Source organism: Nomascus leucogenys, chromosome 10 (assembly GCF_006542625.1).
Source record: "Nomascus leucogenys isolate Asia chromosome 10, Asia_NLE_v1, whole genome shotgun sequence".
Classification (NCBI taxonomy): Eukaryota; Metazoa; Chordata; class Mammalia; order Primates; family Hylobatidae; genus Nomascus; species Nomascus leucogenys.
In genome coordinates this window covers 55,804,969-55,817,950 of record NC_044390.1, presented here as the reverse complement: position 1 = coordinate 55,817,950, position 12,982 = coordinate 55,804,969, and the positions used below count along the sequence as shown (strand labels likewise).

Here is a 12,982-nt window from a genome sequence, read left to right as displayed (position 1 = left end):
AGCTGGAAACAGAAAGGCGAATGAACACATGGGCAGCAAGGGGTTGCCATGAACTGGAAGTGTGCTGAGACCTAAGGGCGAAAGAACACAGTCAGGGGTGCTGTGGGGCCAGCGAGAGGACAGTAAAGCCCGATTCAAGATGCACCGAGGGCAAGCCTCTCACAAGGGAGGATGGTGATGGTGATGGTGAGGGGTAGCAGGCACCAGCACCCACCAGGGAACATGGAGTGCAGGCATTCTGTTGGGCTGACAGTCTCTTGAGACCCAGCTGAGGCCCAGCCCCCTGCCCCGCATCCCATAACCTACACCCCACTCCTCTGGAGGTCTGGGTCTGAGGCCATGCTTCTAAATTTCAGCACACCTCACTTGGTTTCAGACAAGTATCTCAGCTGTCAGGCTGTGGAACACAGATTTTCTCAAGGACCCCAGAATTTAGAGGCTCAGAGAGAAAAATAAAGTGGCTCCTTTTCCAAGTAACTTTCCAGATAATCCCACTTCTTGGGCCCAGCCAAATTAAGAGACCCAATTAAGCAGGTCCCAACAGCTCTTGAAGAGGTGAACAAGGGCTGGGGCTTTGTCCTCCCCTTCCCTGATGGAGAATTTGCTCTCTACCTGTTGATGCAGAGAAAGTAGAAGAAAAACAAAGCCTGAAATGCCACAAACAACTGCCCACTGAAGAGAAGCCTGCTCTGGAACCCTCCACCATCAACTCTGTTGCTCAAACAGAAACACCTCTACCAAGCACTGGCAGAGAGGTGTCCCTCCCAAGGGCAGGCAAAGCAGGCTGGGCCAGAGGCAGCCCACCCACAGCACCCCCTACCCCTTGCCTGCACTGGGCCCCCTTGAGATTGAGGCCTGTGTCTACTCCAGTCTGGCACCTGAAGCCCGTGTGTAGGAAGAAACTCTTCTGCTGCAGGGTCTGTGGTGTGACAGACATCCCAGTGGCCTCGGTAAACTCTACATTCAGGCAGGCTTACTCCCCTCCCAGAAGGAGAAAAATGCAAAAAAAACACTTAAAACCCCAAAATCTTTGTTGGAGAAAATTTGTGAAAAGGACGTGGCTCCAGGGTGTCCGGAGAGGACAGAAAAAATGAGACAAAAATGAGGAAGGAAGGGCTAGAACACACCAGAGGGTGCTTTCTCTTTTCTTTCTCTAAGTAGCTCAAAACAGTCACCTTTGGTGCGGGGAGAGAATTTGTTTCTGCTGAGTTCTTCCTGTGAGGGTAGATGAAGGGCATGGGTATCAACGTGAGCAGTATGAGCAAAAGCTGCGCCCCTGTCTTCTCAAGAGAGTGGGAGAGAGGGAGTGATGGAGGAGCTGAAGGCACCAATCTGAGGGCGCCACTGTCACTGGGTGGTCCAGAACAAAAACTGCATTAAAATTAAAAGGCCTGGCCAGGGACGGTGGCTCACGCCTGTTAATTCCAGCACTTTGCGAGGCCCAGGCAGGCGGATCACGAGGTCAGGAGTTCAAGACGAGCCTGACCAATATGGCAAAACCCCGTCTCTACAAAAAAACAAAAATTAGGCCGGGCGCGGTGGCTCACGCTTGTAATCCCAGCACTCTGGGAGGCCAAGGCGGGCGGATCACGAGGTCAGGAGATCAAGACCACAGTGAAACCCCGTCTCTACTAAAAATACAAAAAAAAAAATTAGCCGGGCGTGGTGGCGGGCGCCTGTAGTCCCAGCTACTCGGAGAGGCTGAGGCAGGAGAATGGCGTGAACCCGGGAGGCGGAGCTTGCAGTGAGCTGAGATTGCGCCACTGCACTCCAGCCTGGGCAATAGAGCGAGACTCTACTCCAAAAAAAAAAAAAAAAAAAAAAAAAAAAAAAAAAAAAAATAGCTGGGCGTGGTGGCGTGTGCTGTAATCCCAGCTACTCAGGAGGCTGAGGCAGGAGAATTGCTTGAACCAGGAGGCGGAGGGTGCAGTGAGCTGAGGTCGTGCCACTGCACTCCAGCCTTGGCGACAGAAAGAGACTCCATCTCAAAAAAAAAAAAAAAAAAAAAAAAAAAAAAGAAGAAATTAAAAAGCCTGAACTCCTTCAAGGATGGGAAATGCAAACATGAATGATGAAGGGGCAATGTTGTTTGTGAAGAAGGCACACAGACAACACCAAAATGAAGAGAGGGCAACAATTCCCCAAGTCACAGAAAGTAAAACTAAGAAACAGGCCAGGCGCTGTGGCTCATGCCTGTAATCCTGGTAGTACAGGAGGCCGAAGCGGGTGGATCACCTAAGCCCAGGAGTTTGAGACCAGCCTGGGCAACACAGTGACATGCCATCTCTACCAAAATACAAAAATTAGCTAGGCAAGGTGGCACACGCTTGCTGTCCTACCTACTTGGGAGGCTCAATTGAGCACAGCAGGTTGAGGCTACAGTAAGCAGAATGACAGCCCGTTTCCGAAAATAAATTAAAAAAAAAGTAGAAATAAAAAGCTCCAAGCCTGAGCATGCATTTAAATAACAAGAGCCACATCCATACTAGTAAGAAAGAGATCAACAAACTTCACAAGGGAAGTGTTTATCCTACCTCAAGAGTTTGAGCGCATGTCCTCTGAACCCAAGGCAGCCCCTGATCCACAGAGAATAGAAGAGACAGTGCCTTAGGTCCAGTGGGAGCAGGTACGGGGTGCTATGGTGGGAAGTCTAGGACAACACGAGGAACTAGCGCAGCTGGGAAGCAGGCAGGCAGTGGAGCTCTGCCTGGCACCGATCCACAGAACACCAAAGGCTTTCCAAGTCCTCACTTCTGCCCTGGAAGCAGATGGCTGTGACAGCCAGGTGTGCAGAAGCCCGCTGAGGCCTACAATGAGCACATCAGCACCTCATGATCATTTATCTACAGTCTTAAAGAATTTAAAAAAGAAGATGAGTCTCTAATCCCAGCACTTTTAGAGTCCGAGGCAGGTGGATCACTTAAGCCCAGGGGTTCCAGACCAGCCTGTGCAACATGGGAAAACCCCATTTCTTAAAAAAAGAAAAGAAAAGAAAAGAAAAGAGGCAAAATTAGCTGGGCATGGTGGTCCAAGCCTGTAGTCCTAGCTACTCGGGAGGCTGAGGTGGGAGGATCGCTTGAGCCCGGAAGGCAGAGGCTGCCGTGAGCTATGACTGTGCCACTACACTCCAGCCTGGGTGACAGAACGAGATCCTGTCTCCAATAATTAAAACAAAAAAAATAGAAAAGATGATGATGATAGTACTAAATATTGACTTTATTCTCCAAAATTTTTAACCCAATCTTATTAATCAAAGAAAGCCATTTTTTAAACTTAGGTATTTTTCCTTTTTAAAAAAAATGAGTTAGTTTACACATCTATGCTGTAATCTCCCCTCCCCGCCCACACATGTACTTCACACTGTGCACCACCCAGGCTCTCAACTTGAAGGAAGTGGCCCAGGACCCCCCATCAGAATTGTGGCATGTGGAAACAACCACTCTGCAGCTAGAAGGCTCTTACGGCTCTGGTGGAGGGATGTCCACAGTGCAGATGTCCTCAGCTCACAACTGTGACAGCACCTTCTCGGCAAGAGTGCCCCCCACCCCTAACCCACTTGAGACAGATGTGTTTTGTAGAAGAGATGGGGCCATGCACAGCACACACCCGCTCTTCCAGCCAAAAGCAAATGAGTGCTGGGGGAGGATGGGGGAGGGGGCTTGCAGTGGAACATCTACTCTGCTTTAATTGAATAACCCCAACTTAAAATATATGCACTAGGCTGACCTAAGCACTTTTCTAAAGCAACGTGGCATTATCCCAAGGAAAGTGACAGGAAAAAAAAACTCTGCCAAGGCCCACAGAGGTCTGCTCCCACGAGGACCTCAGCCTGCTTTGCTGAGGGTGGCTGCGCCCTCCCAAGCCTCACCTGGAGCTTGCGGGCCATGGCAACCACCTCATGGTCAGGAGGGTTGTACTTATAGCAGTTGGAGAACATCAATCGGACGTCAGCACCAAACTCCTGAGCATCACGGTACTCACGGGCCTCCAGTTTAGACTGGAAAACAAGACAGGTCCCTGTTAGCTGTGTCTGCCCATGTGACCATGGAGAAGTGGCTGGCAGCAGATGAAAGGGCTGCCTAGAGGAGCAAGTTGGTTTCTTGGCCCTCAGTTTGGTCAAGACTCTAGTGGGGGGACAGGCCATCACCCCAGTTCTCAGCCTCAGGGCTGGGACTGGCCCTGCCAGCATCCCAGCTCACCTGCCTGGCTCGCAGGCAGGTGGGACTCAGAACCCACAGGAGGAGGAGCCTGAGCCAGAACTGACGGGGAGAACTGATGGAGAGGGCTGGGCCCAGCTCATCGTGACGACACAGTACAGGAGCTGGTCAAAGGGACACAGCACTGTTCCCTGCTCTGCCTGCCCCATGCTTTGGACTCCACTCCCAGAAGAAGAAACATGTAACAAGTCTTAAAACCAAAAAGGCCTGTTTTTCAAAACACTATGGTGAAAATGTCGGCACTTACAGCATGCCTCCCACACAGAGGAGACAGCAAGGCCTTCCCCACCACAAAGAGGCTGGCAAGGCCGCCAAGCCCCAAACTCCCATGGAGCATCTACTGTGTGGGCAAGGTACCCGGGGCACTGGGCCCCCAAGACCAGAGGGCTTGTCTTGCTTTTCCTCAGACTAGGGGAAGAGGCAGCACTGCCATCTGCAGCCACAATGGCCAAGCACCAGGTCTCGGAGCATGTCCCACAGCAGACAGCAGGGGGCGCTGAGTTTCTTCGAGTTGGCAGGAAAAGCCCACACAGCCACCGTTCCAGGCCTGGGCCTCCTCTTGGACTAAAAGGTCTAGGAAGGTTCTGATGTGGAGGGACAGCTTGCCCACCTTGTCCCTTCCCTCAGGCACATCCCGCTCACCTTGATTGTACTCATGTCCATGGGGTGCTTGATGATGTCACAGTAGTCGTGTAGGCCCAGTGCCTCCACGTCCACAGGCTTGTAGAAGGGCCAGGCGTAGGCAGCGTGCTTCTTGGCAAACATCTCCTTGAGGATGCCGCTGCAGCACTTGAGCTGCTCCGAGACCTTGCTGCTCTTCTCTGGTGCTGGGTGCTGCTGAGAGTCGGGCACGTCCTTCTTTGGAGGTTTCACAGGCCGGCTGCTCTCCCGTCGCTGGCCCAGCTTGGTGGTCTTGGGCTCCGGGGGCAGCGAGGGTGGCTCGTGAATGGAGTCAATGGTGGTGGGGGTGGTGGTGTCTGCTTTCCTCTTCACTCCCTTCTTTGTCTGCCAAGAACAGGACGCCAACAGGCACAGTCAGAAGTGGCAGCCAGCACAGCTGCCCTCAGGGTCACCCCCAAAGCCAGGCCCTATCTTGGGGCCCAACACTCACACAGGATGGACCCAAAGATAATTGCACAGGCAAAGGGCCAAGGACAGGCAGATCATGTCCCACCACTCTGCTCTGCAGCTGGGACAGGACCTGCCTGTGGCAGGAGAAAGCATAAAACTGTGTGTTCACTTGGAAGCCAAGGGACCTCTGGAGGCTGCTTAATACCTAACATCAGGGCCTCTCCCCAAGTGCCCAGGGGAGGCACAATTCAGAGACTATTTAGATGGCACATCTGCAAATATGCACAGTCTAAATTAGAGAGGGGCAGGGGGCAGGAACCCACTAGGAGGTGTGACACAATTATGGGACCTTTGAGTCAGCGGGGCAGCTGTTTCTGGGCTGCAATTTCAACACAGCAAGATCTCCCCAGAAACACCCATCAGTGCCTGGGACCCAGGACAGGCTCTGTGTAAAACACGGGCAAGAAAAGGGCCACTCTCCTCCCTGGTGACAGCAGCCCTCCAGAGTCCAGGACACTCACCTTCACAGGCTGTGGGGTGGCCGCGATGATGGGTGGGTGGCTCTGTACGGGCTGGGGAGCTGGAGCGGGTGGGGGTTGTGGCTGGGGGGGCACCGGCGGGGGCGTCTGCAGTGGCTGGGGAGGCACCACTGTCATGACAGGGGTCTGGACGATGAGGTCTGGGGTGACAGCAGGGAAGGGGTGAGGCGTGGCCTGCACAGGAGGAGGATTCGGCTGAGGGGTCTGGGTCTGCGGAGGAGTCGATGCTTGAGTTGTGTTTGGTACCGTGGAAACGCCAGGTTTTGCTGTCCCTACGAATCATAATAAGACTGGGAGTTAAAGGCCATGCTGACATCCACATGCTGGCTGACCTCGTGGGGACATACACCACACACAGTGAACGCACATCTGCGTGTTGCATTTGCCTGAGAGACGAACATCCCAGACTCCACTCTGCCAAACCCATCCACCTGTCCCTGGGGCTCAGAGAAGAGCAGAAAACCGCACTTCCTATTTCCTAGGGCGTCCTGGCTGCAACTCCCAACTCAGGCACAAAGACCCCTTCATGAAGCCTGGAGGCCCAGGCTCAAGGAGCAGGAAGCACACACTGACAAGGGACAGAGAGCGGGAAAACACTCCTTAGAGCTTCCAGGCACAGCTGCCCTTGTTCCCAGAAGCACTGCCTTCTGAGTAAGAGCTTCTGGCAGGGAGCCGGCAGTAGCCGCCCTCGCCAAGGTTTCTGGAAACTGGCAGGCCCCCACCTCCTGGAACCACAGGGGGCAGCTGGACTGTTGCCCTTCATGACTGGCTCGAGCGCTGCCTTCCAGCAGCTGTGCAGGGAGTCCGAATACACAATGGTCACGTGGCACACCCGACCAGCTGCAAAAAGTGAGGGGTTATGGCCAGAGCTCTAATAAAAGTGGGTGGACCAGGGTGCGAATGTCTAGGAGCATAACCTGGGTCACCACATCCTTCGTGTGCATGCTGGCTACCATGAAAATGGACAAAGACACCCAGTGCCTTCATCTACCAGCTCAAGCAGCACCCATGTTCCCTGTGCATCTCAAGGAGCAAGGGTGAGATTCTGCTGAGTTTCCCAATTCTCCTTCCCCAGGCACAACTCCTGGGCTTCTCCCGACTAGAACGGGAGATGCCACCATGTCTGTCTGCCCAGCGTGCAGCCCAAACCCCTGGTCCCAGGGAGTGAGGACCAATATCCTCATGTAAGGATAAGGGATGTGACTTACATGAGGATCAGAGATGTGATCTGATATGTACAAGAGCCACAGGGTGACACGTGAGACTAGTTTTCCTTGGTTACCTTTGGGTGCAGCAGGGGATGTAGCAACCCCCTTTCTGCCACCACTTCAGAACAGCGTGGGAGGCCAGGTGAAAGGCTGCTGCTCAGAGAAGCAAACAACTCACACTCAGTGACCACCTCGCAAATGTCACCCTTCTGCAGCATGGAGCTGCAAAGGACAAGATGTAGACAGTAGCTGCTGGAGAGTTTCCTAGACAGAATCATTTCCTGGAGTGGGCAGCTCTGCCAGCTGGCCCCTGGAACCCTGTGTCAGTTGGGGGTGGTGACAGGCAGAGATGGATGAGGAGGGCTTTCACTTCAGATGACTGAGCATCAGAAGCAGGGATAGCTCTGACACCAGTGCATTAAGGTAATTCCAATCACAAACCTCAAGGTTTAGAACTGAGATATTAGTTAAAATGATTTCTGGTCATGTTAATGTCATTAAAATGGAAAAGTAAAAGCCACCTATGACACTGGCAGGGTGAAGTGTTCAAAAAACGTCAAAGTGCTTTGAGAAGTTACACTTTCTTTTTACCCTAAGTCCATCACCTACCCTCAGAAAAGGCAGGGCCCAATTATTTCTGCCTAGAAGAGGCCACAGGGCCACATGACCCTGTGGGATGGATCCAACACCGAACCCAATCTCACATGTCCAAACACCAACACGGCATGCAGTATATAATGTCACCATCTTCCTGTCATTCCCAGCCCCCTACCAAACTTGGAAAAGGGACAAAGGTCGGGGAGAAAGCCAATTTACTTGCTATTTCAGTACTCTACCTGTTTCTTTCCTCCCACGTCCTCTTCCTTTTGCCTGGACTATCATGATCTCGGTTTCTTCTGTGGGTAGTTCATTTATTTTTTGCAAGAAGAGCTTTTCCAGAGCTTCTGCCATTAAGACTATGTCATCTCCAGGCTGGATAAGGAGACACACGGGTAGAGTCAGAGGGCCCTCCCCTCCCCACCTCTGTAACAGGGCACCCCATGCCACCCCCTGCCCCCAAAGCATGAAGCGTCGTATTCCGGGTCCTTCCCCGATCTGCACCCAAAGGAGCCACAATGGCTACACTACCAGGTATCACAGAGGCTTGTGTTCCCACAGGTGTGCTGAGCCTACACTTGTCTACCTGCACCTCCCTCATCTTTTAAGCTCTGGCCTATCTGACAAGCCATCCTAATGCCTTAAGCATCTACCAAGCTCAGCCAATCACTGAAAGGGGCCCTCCTTTGACACTATTCAATTTCACCAGAAATACTTGAATGACACAGGATTTCTTGCCATGATACATTGGCAGGGCCCCGGCAATGCTCCCCAACGTACCCCCATGGCAGCTCACCAGGACTCTGGGCACTGCACATCTCACACTAGTTGAGGGGTCCCACTCTGTCACCTCATCTGTAACATGCTGTTCCCACTCAGTTCTAAACTGAGAGCCTGGTCTGCACATTTTGCTCACACCTAAGTGGTGAGAGCTGAGACTTTAAAAAACACAGTAAACTTCGAGAAACTCACCTACCCATCTCTTCTGGGCATTTTTACCCACTACACCAGCAGAGGTCAAAAGCTGAGTTCTGTATAGTGTCTCCCTCCAGAGTCGTTCTATTTGAAAGGGTTGATTTTAATCACATCTGTGGTCTGAACTGTAAACAAATGATCTGGCTTCATGGCACAGCCGAGCCGAAAGGTTTGGCTACGGGGTTAGGAAGTGACCTTCAGGTCTACATGTAGGATCGGGGGGACACTTCATCTATGGCCAAGAGTTATCGACAGTCATGTCCACAGTTCCAGCAGACCATCACCCACAGAGCAACTAAGCTCTGCGCCGGCCCCATCACACCCTCTCTCACGTGGAGGTCTCTGGGCACACCTCTGCACAACTACATTTTAGCAGGCTCTTTCCTAACAATTTACATCACCCAAATGGACTTTGTCATGAGTCGCCACTATTCTCCTCACACCTTCTCTACTAGACATGCTCAGGAACCAAAATCCCAAGGGCACCAGAAGCACATGCTTCAGGCTAACAAGGACAGCTTGCAAGTTCAACATGGCCAGCACCCTCCTCCCAGCAAAAAAGCCCACACCCAGTCACAGGTACAACCACAAGTCTCATTACCTCTACCTCCAAGGGTCTCCTCTTGCCAGACTCCAAGCCCAGCCACACCCAACACCACTGCCCACGGGCTCCTGACATGCCCACTGCCGTCGCCTCCCCTCCTCTCCCCAGGGCAGCTGGACACCCACCCCCATATCTCACCTTGTTGTAGATGTAACAATTTGTAAACATAGTGTTGAAGTCCTGGATACATTCCTGAGCATTCCAGTAATAGTTGTTTTCCAAGCGCTTCTTTATTGTTCCCATATCCATAGGCGTTTTAATGATCTTATAGTAATCCTGGAGAGCAGAGAGCAAAAGTCCAGTGTCACCTAGGCAGCCAGGCAGCACAAACGTTGGGCTGGCCAGGCTGGCCTGGGGACCTCACCCCTGGCTGCTCCACAGGCAAATCCACGGGAGCTACAGCTCCTACTGGCATCAGCAAGTTATCTTGAGGGGGAACACCAAAATAAAGTGGAGTGGGGAAGCGTTCCTGAATGCTGGGGAGTAATTCAGAGGGAAACGTACAAGTTTCCAACCACTCTATCTTGGAACAGGTTGCCTTCATTGAAATGCACATTTTTTCTTTTTATGGATGCTAAAATATTCTTTCACTTTTAATAAATAAGGGGGAAACCAGGCAGCCTTTTAAAAAGCAATCCTCACCTAGTAAGACAACCCATGGCAGGTCCTACTTGTCCCCACCATTTGAAATTTTACATGTCCATAAAATGCAAATTCCACTGGCGCCAATGCTGGAGCCCACTTGTAACCCTTGACCCTGGCACTCCTGCCTCCTTGTCACCATGAAGAGCTGCGGAGCGTAAGTTTCCACCCTTAGTCAAATTCACTGGACTTATGTTTCTTTCACTTGCACACAGTCTACCACTAATGATTCTTTAGTATCCAGATACAGCTGAACGACCAGGTTAACTGCCAAATGACAAATCTGGACAGCCTTCACAATCCTTAGTCAAAAAAAAAAAAAAAAAAAAAAAAAAAAAAAAAAAAAATCCACCATCCCAATCCTCAAACCTTCACATCTTACTCTCTAAGTGCCAAAAAGAAGGAGCCAGATAACAGATGTAAATGTTTTAAAGTGCCCGAAATCAAACCACGTTATTCTCACAACTTTTTCTCTAAATCTAAACCTATTCTAAAACTAAGTTCATTTTTAAAAGCAACCACAGAAGGAATGTAGGGACAGATCAAGCAGTGCCTGGGTTTCCAGGTGTGAGGATCACAGGGCCAGGCAGAGGGCTGCACCCAGACAGCAAGCCCCCAGTGACTAGACCAGCTCAGGCTGTTGGCCTAACCCACTGACAGCCAAACTTTCTGAGCCATCACCCTGACTGAGGACAGGTACTCCCGTAATTAAGTTCGAGTGGCGTATCAGAACCAAATCCAAGTGGAGTCCCACGGTAGAGGCACAGGCTGCAGGTGGAGAGGCTGTTGCAGGGAGGAGAGAGCAGGTATACTAACAGCAAGCACCGAGGCCCTGCTCAGGAATGGTAGTGGACAGTGTTGGAAAGGCCAGCACAGGGTATGGGTGTGGGGTTTTTGAGATGTTCTGACATCCACGAGAAAGAGTCAAGGGCCACCTGCTTACATGTAAGGTTTTGGCACAGGTCATGGAACTGCCCTGGGGGTGAGGGCTACAAGTGCACACCCAGGCACCTTGGGCAAGTGGTGAAGAGGGGAGACTGGAAGCAGACTATTGGTACCACTTTCTATGCTCTGACCTCCTTTCCCAAGAGAACCAAATCTGAATAGATCTATCCCAGTGGAAATTTAAATTTTATTCTATGGCCAAAGGCCACTGCATTGGCCACAGTATGTCACATGTCTCAATGGCCAACAGAACAGTGAAGAGGAATTGGGGTGAAGGCAGAGAGAACGGTGCGGGAAGAGGAACTGCCAGCCTGGATAGTACAGTTTGGGGGCATGATAGGAGATCAAAATGCGGGTGAAGACCTAGAAGGCATCAGAAAACAGACAACAAATACTTTTTTTTTTTTTTTTTTTGAGACGGAGTCTCGCTCTGTTGCCCAGGCTGGAGTGCCCTGGCACAATCTCGGCTCACTGCAAGCTCCGCCTCCCGGGTTCACGCCATTCTCCTGCCTCAGCCTCTCGGAGTAGCTGGGACTACAGGCGCCTGCCACCATGCCAGGCTAATTTTTTGTATTTTTAGTAGAGATGGGGTTTCACCGTGGTCTCGATCTCCTGACCTCGTGATCTGCCCGCCTCGGCCTCCCAAAGTGCTGGGATTACAAGCATGAGCCACTGAGCCCGGCAGACAAGGAATACTTTTTAAGGTGGCCTTATTAACATCTCCTGAAGAAGGAAGTCCCCAGAAAACAGATTTAGCATGACGATGCTCCTGATCAAGCATCCCCTTTGGCTAAGCCCCCACCAAACGCCCTGAGACCACTCTCACTCAGCAAGCTCCCTCCTCAGCTCCTCACTCTCCCATCTCTGAAGATATCAGATCAGGGCCACCATGGATCAGTCCCTTCTTCTTATGTCAGAGCTAATGAGGGCAACGTCAACAGTCATAGAGACAGGTAGATTCACACTCTGCCTGGAGCAAGAACGTCCTGGACACTCTCCAGCCTGCACTTCAGAGACTGACCTTGAACTCCCAAACCCCATGACCTAACCAACCACCCATACTTGTCTGTCCCGCTGGCCAGCACTGTTCCCTCAACCTCGACTGGGATGCTGCTGCTTCTCGGCAATCTCAAGTCCCCCAGCCCTTCCTTCTCCTGTCTTCACCTTCTCAGCCCTCCCTGCTTCAGTTCCCACTGCGTTTTCTTGTAACAAGTTGACCCCTCTGCTATTCTGGCACTGATGCGTTTCCCTTCAAAGCCAAGCTTCTTGAAATGGTGGCTTCACATCCTCACCTTCTCATTCACACCATCGCAAATCTGGTTTCTACTTCTGTGTCACGTCTTCCTAAGGTCACCAATGCCCTCCTAAAGGTCAACAGGATGGTCAGGTCGGAATCCTCATCTCTTTGACCTCCCTGTAGCTTCTGATGTTGGAATCTGGGGAAATGCTCTCTTCTGTATGCCTTCTGCCTTCCCCCCAACCCCTAAGGGCCTCACAGCGCTCTGGGTTCCACTCCAGCCCCCAGCTCCTTCTCTCCTGGTTCTGTGCATCTGCTCTGAGAATGTCACTCTCAACTATGGACCCTGTCCAGACCAGCTAGAGACTGGTGCAGTGAGCTTCCCCAACAGTCTCCCTCCCGCAGGCCAACACAGCTGACTGCCTCCACTCCTTATCTTGGTCAATGGAGAGTGTGGCCCCTCTTTTGCCTCCATACCTTTCCTGAGCCATTTCAAGACCCAGACACGTACTGCCCTGTTCTGATTATCTTCCCCTGAGTGCATGACACGTATTCAGTGAACCAAGAGCACCAGACAGTTCTTACAGACACAATGGCTTTAAACTTGGGAGTCTGGATGCCTGGCAGAGGCTAATGCCGCTCCTACACACCAGTGGCTCTAGTGTGCACATACCAACCTGGTCAGTGGCTGCAACCACCTAATGCACTTGCCAGGGAGTGTATGGGACTTGGCAAACAGCAAAGGACAATTTAAAGACAATTAATCCCTGGTGCTTTAAAGAAAAGAAAAAAACTAAAGCATTTATTCCATCTGCTCCCTGAGGTTCAGCTGGAGATACAAGTTGTGCTTGCAGAACAGTTTGCTAGGGATATGGGCAAATGGAAAACTCTCTAGGGAAAGAGAAGGGGGGGGTGCTCACAAAAGCACAAGAGCAAGTGTGCTATAC

The 12,982-nt window shown here is 51.6% G+C and overlaps 1 protein-coding gene across 2 annotated transcripts in view; it reads right to left on the bottom strand.

Annotated features, from left to right (window-relative positions):
* Positions 1-12,982, bottom strand: part of BRD4 (bromodomain containing 4) — a 98,905-nt gene that overhangs the window by 24,808 nt on the left and 61,115 nt on the right. For both annotated transcript variants that reach the window (XM_030820575.1, XM_030820576.1), the window contains exons 3-7: positions 9,350-9,487; positions 7,872-8,007; positions 5,810-6,099; positions 4,860-5,222; positions 3,869-3,997 (exon numbers count right to left, since the gene is read on the bottom strand). In XM_030820575.1, the coding sequence (XP_030676435.1) occupies positions 3,869-3,997; positions 4,860-5,222; positions 5,810-6,099; positions 7,872-8,007; positions 9,350-9,487 (1,056 nt within the window). The remainder of the gene's footprint in view (positions 1-3,868; positions 3,998-4,859; positions 5,223-5,809; positions 6,100-7,871; positions 8,008-9,349; positions 9,488-12,982) is intronic.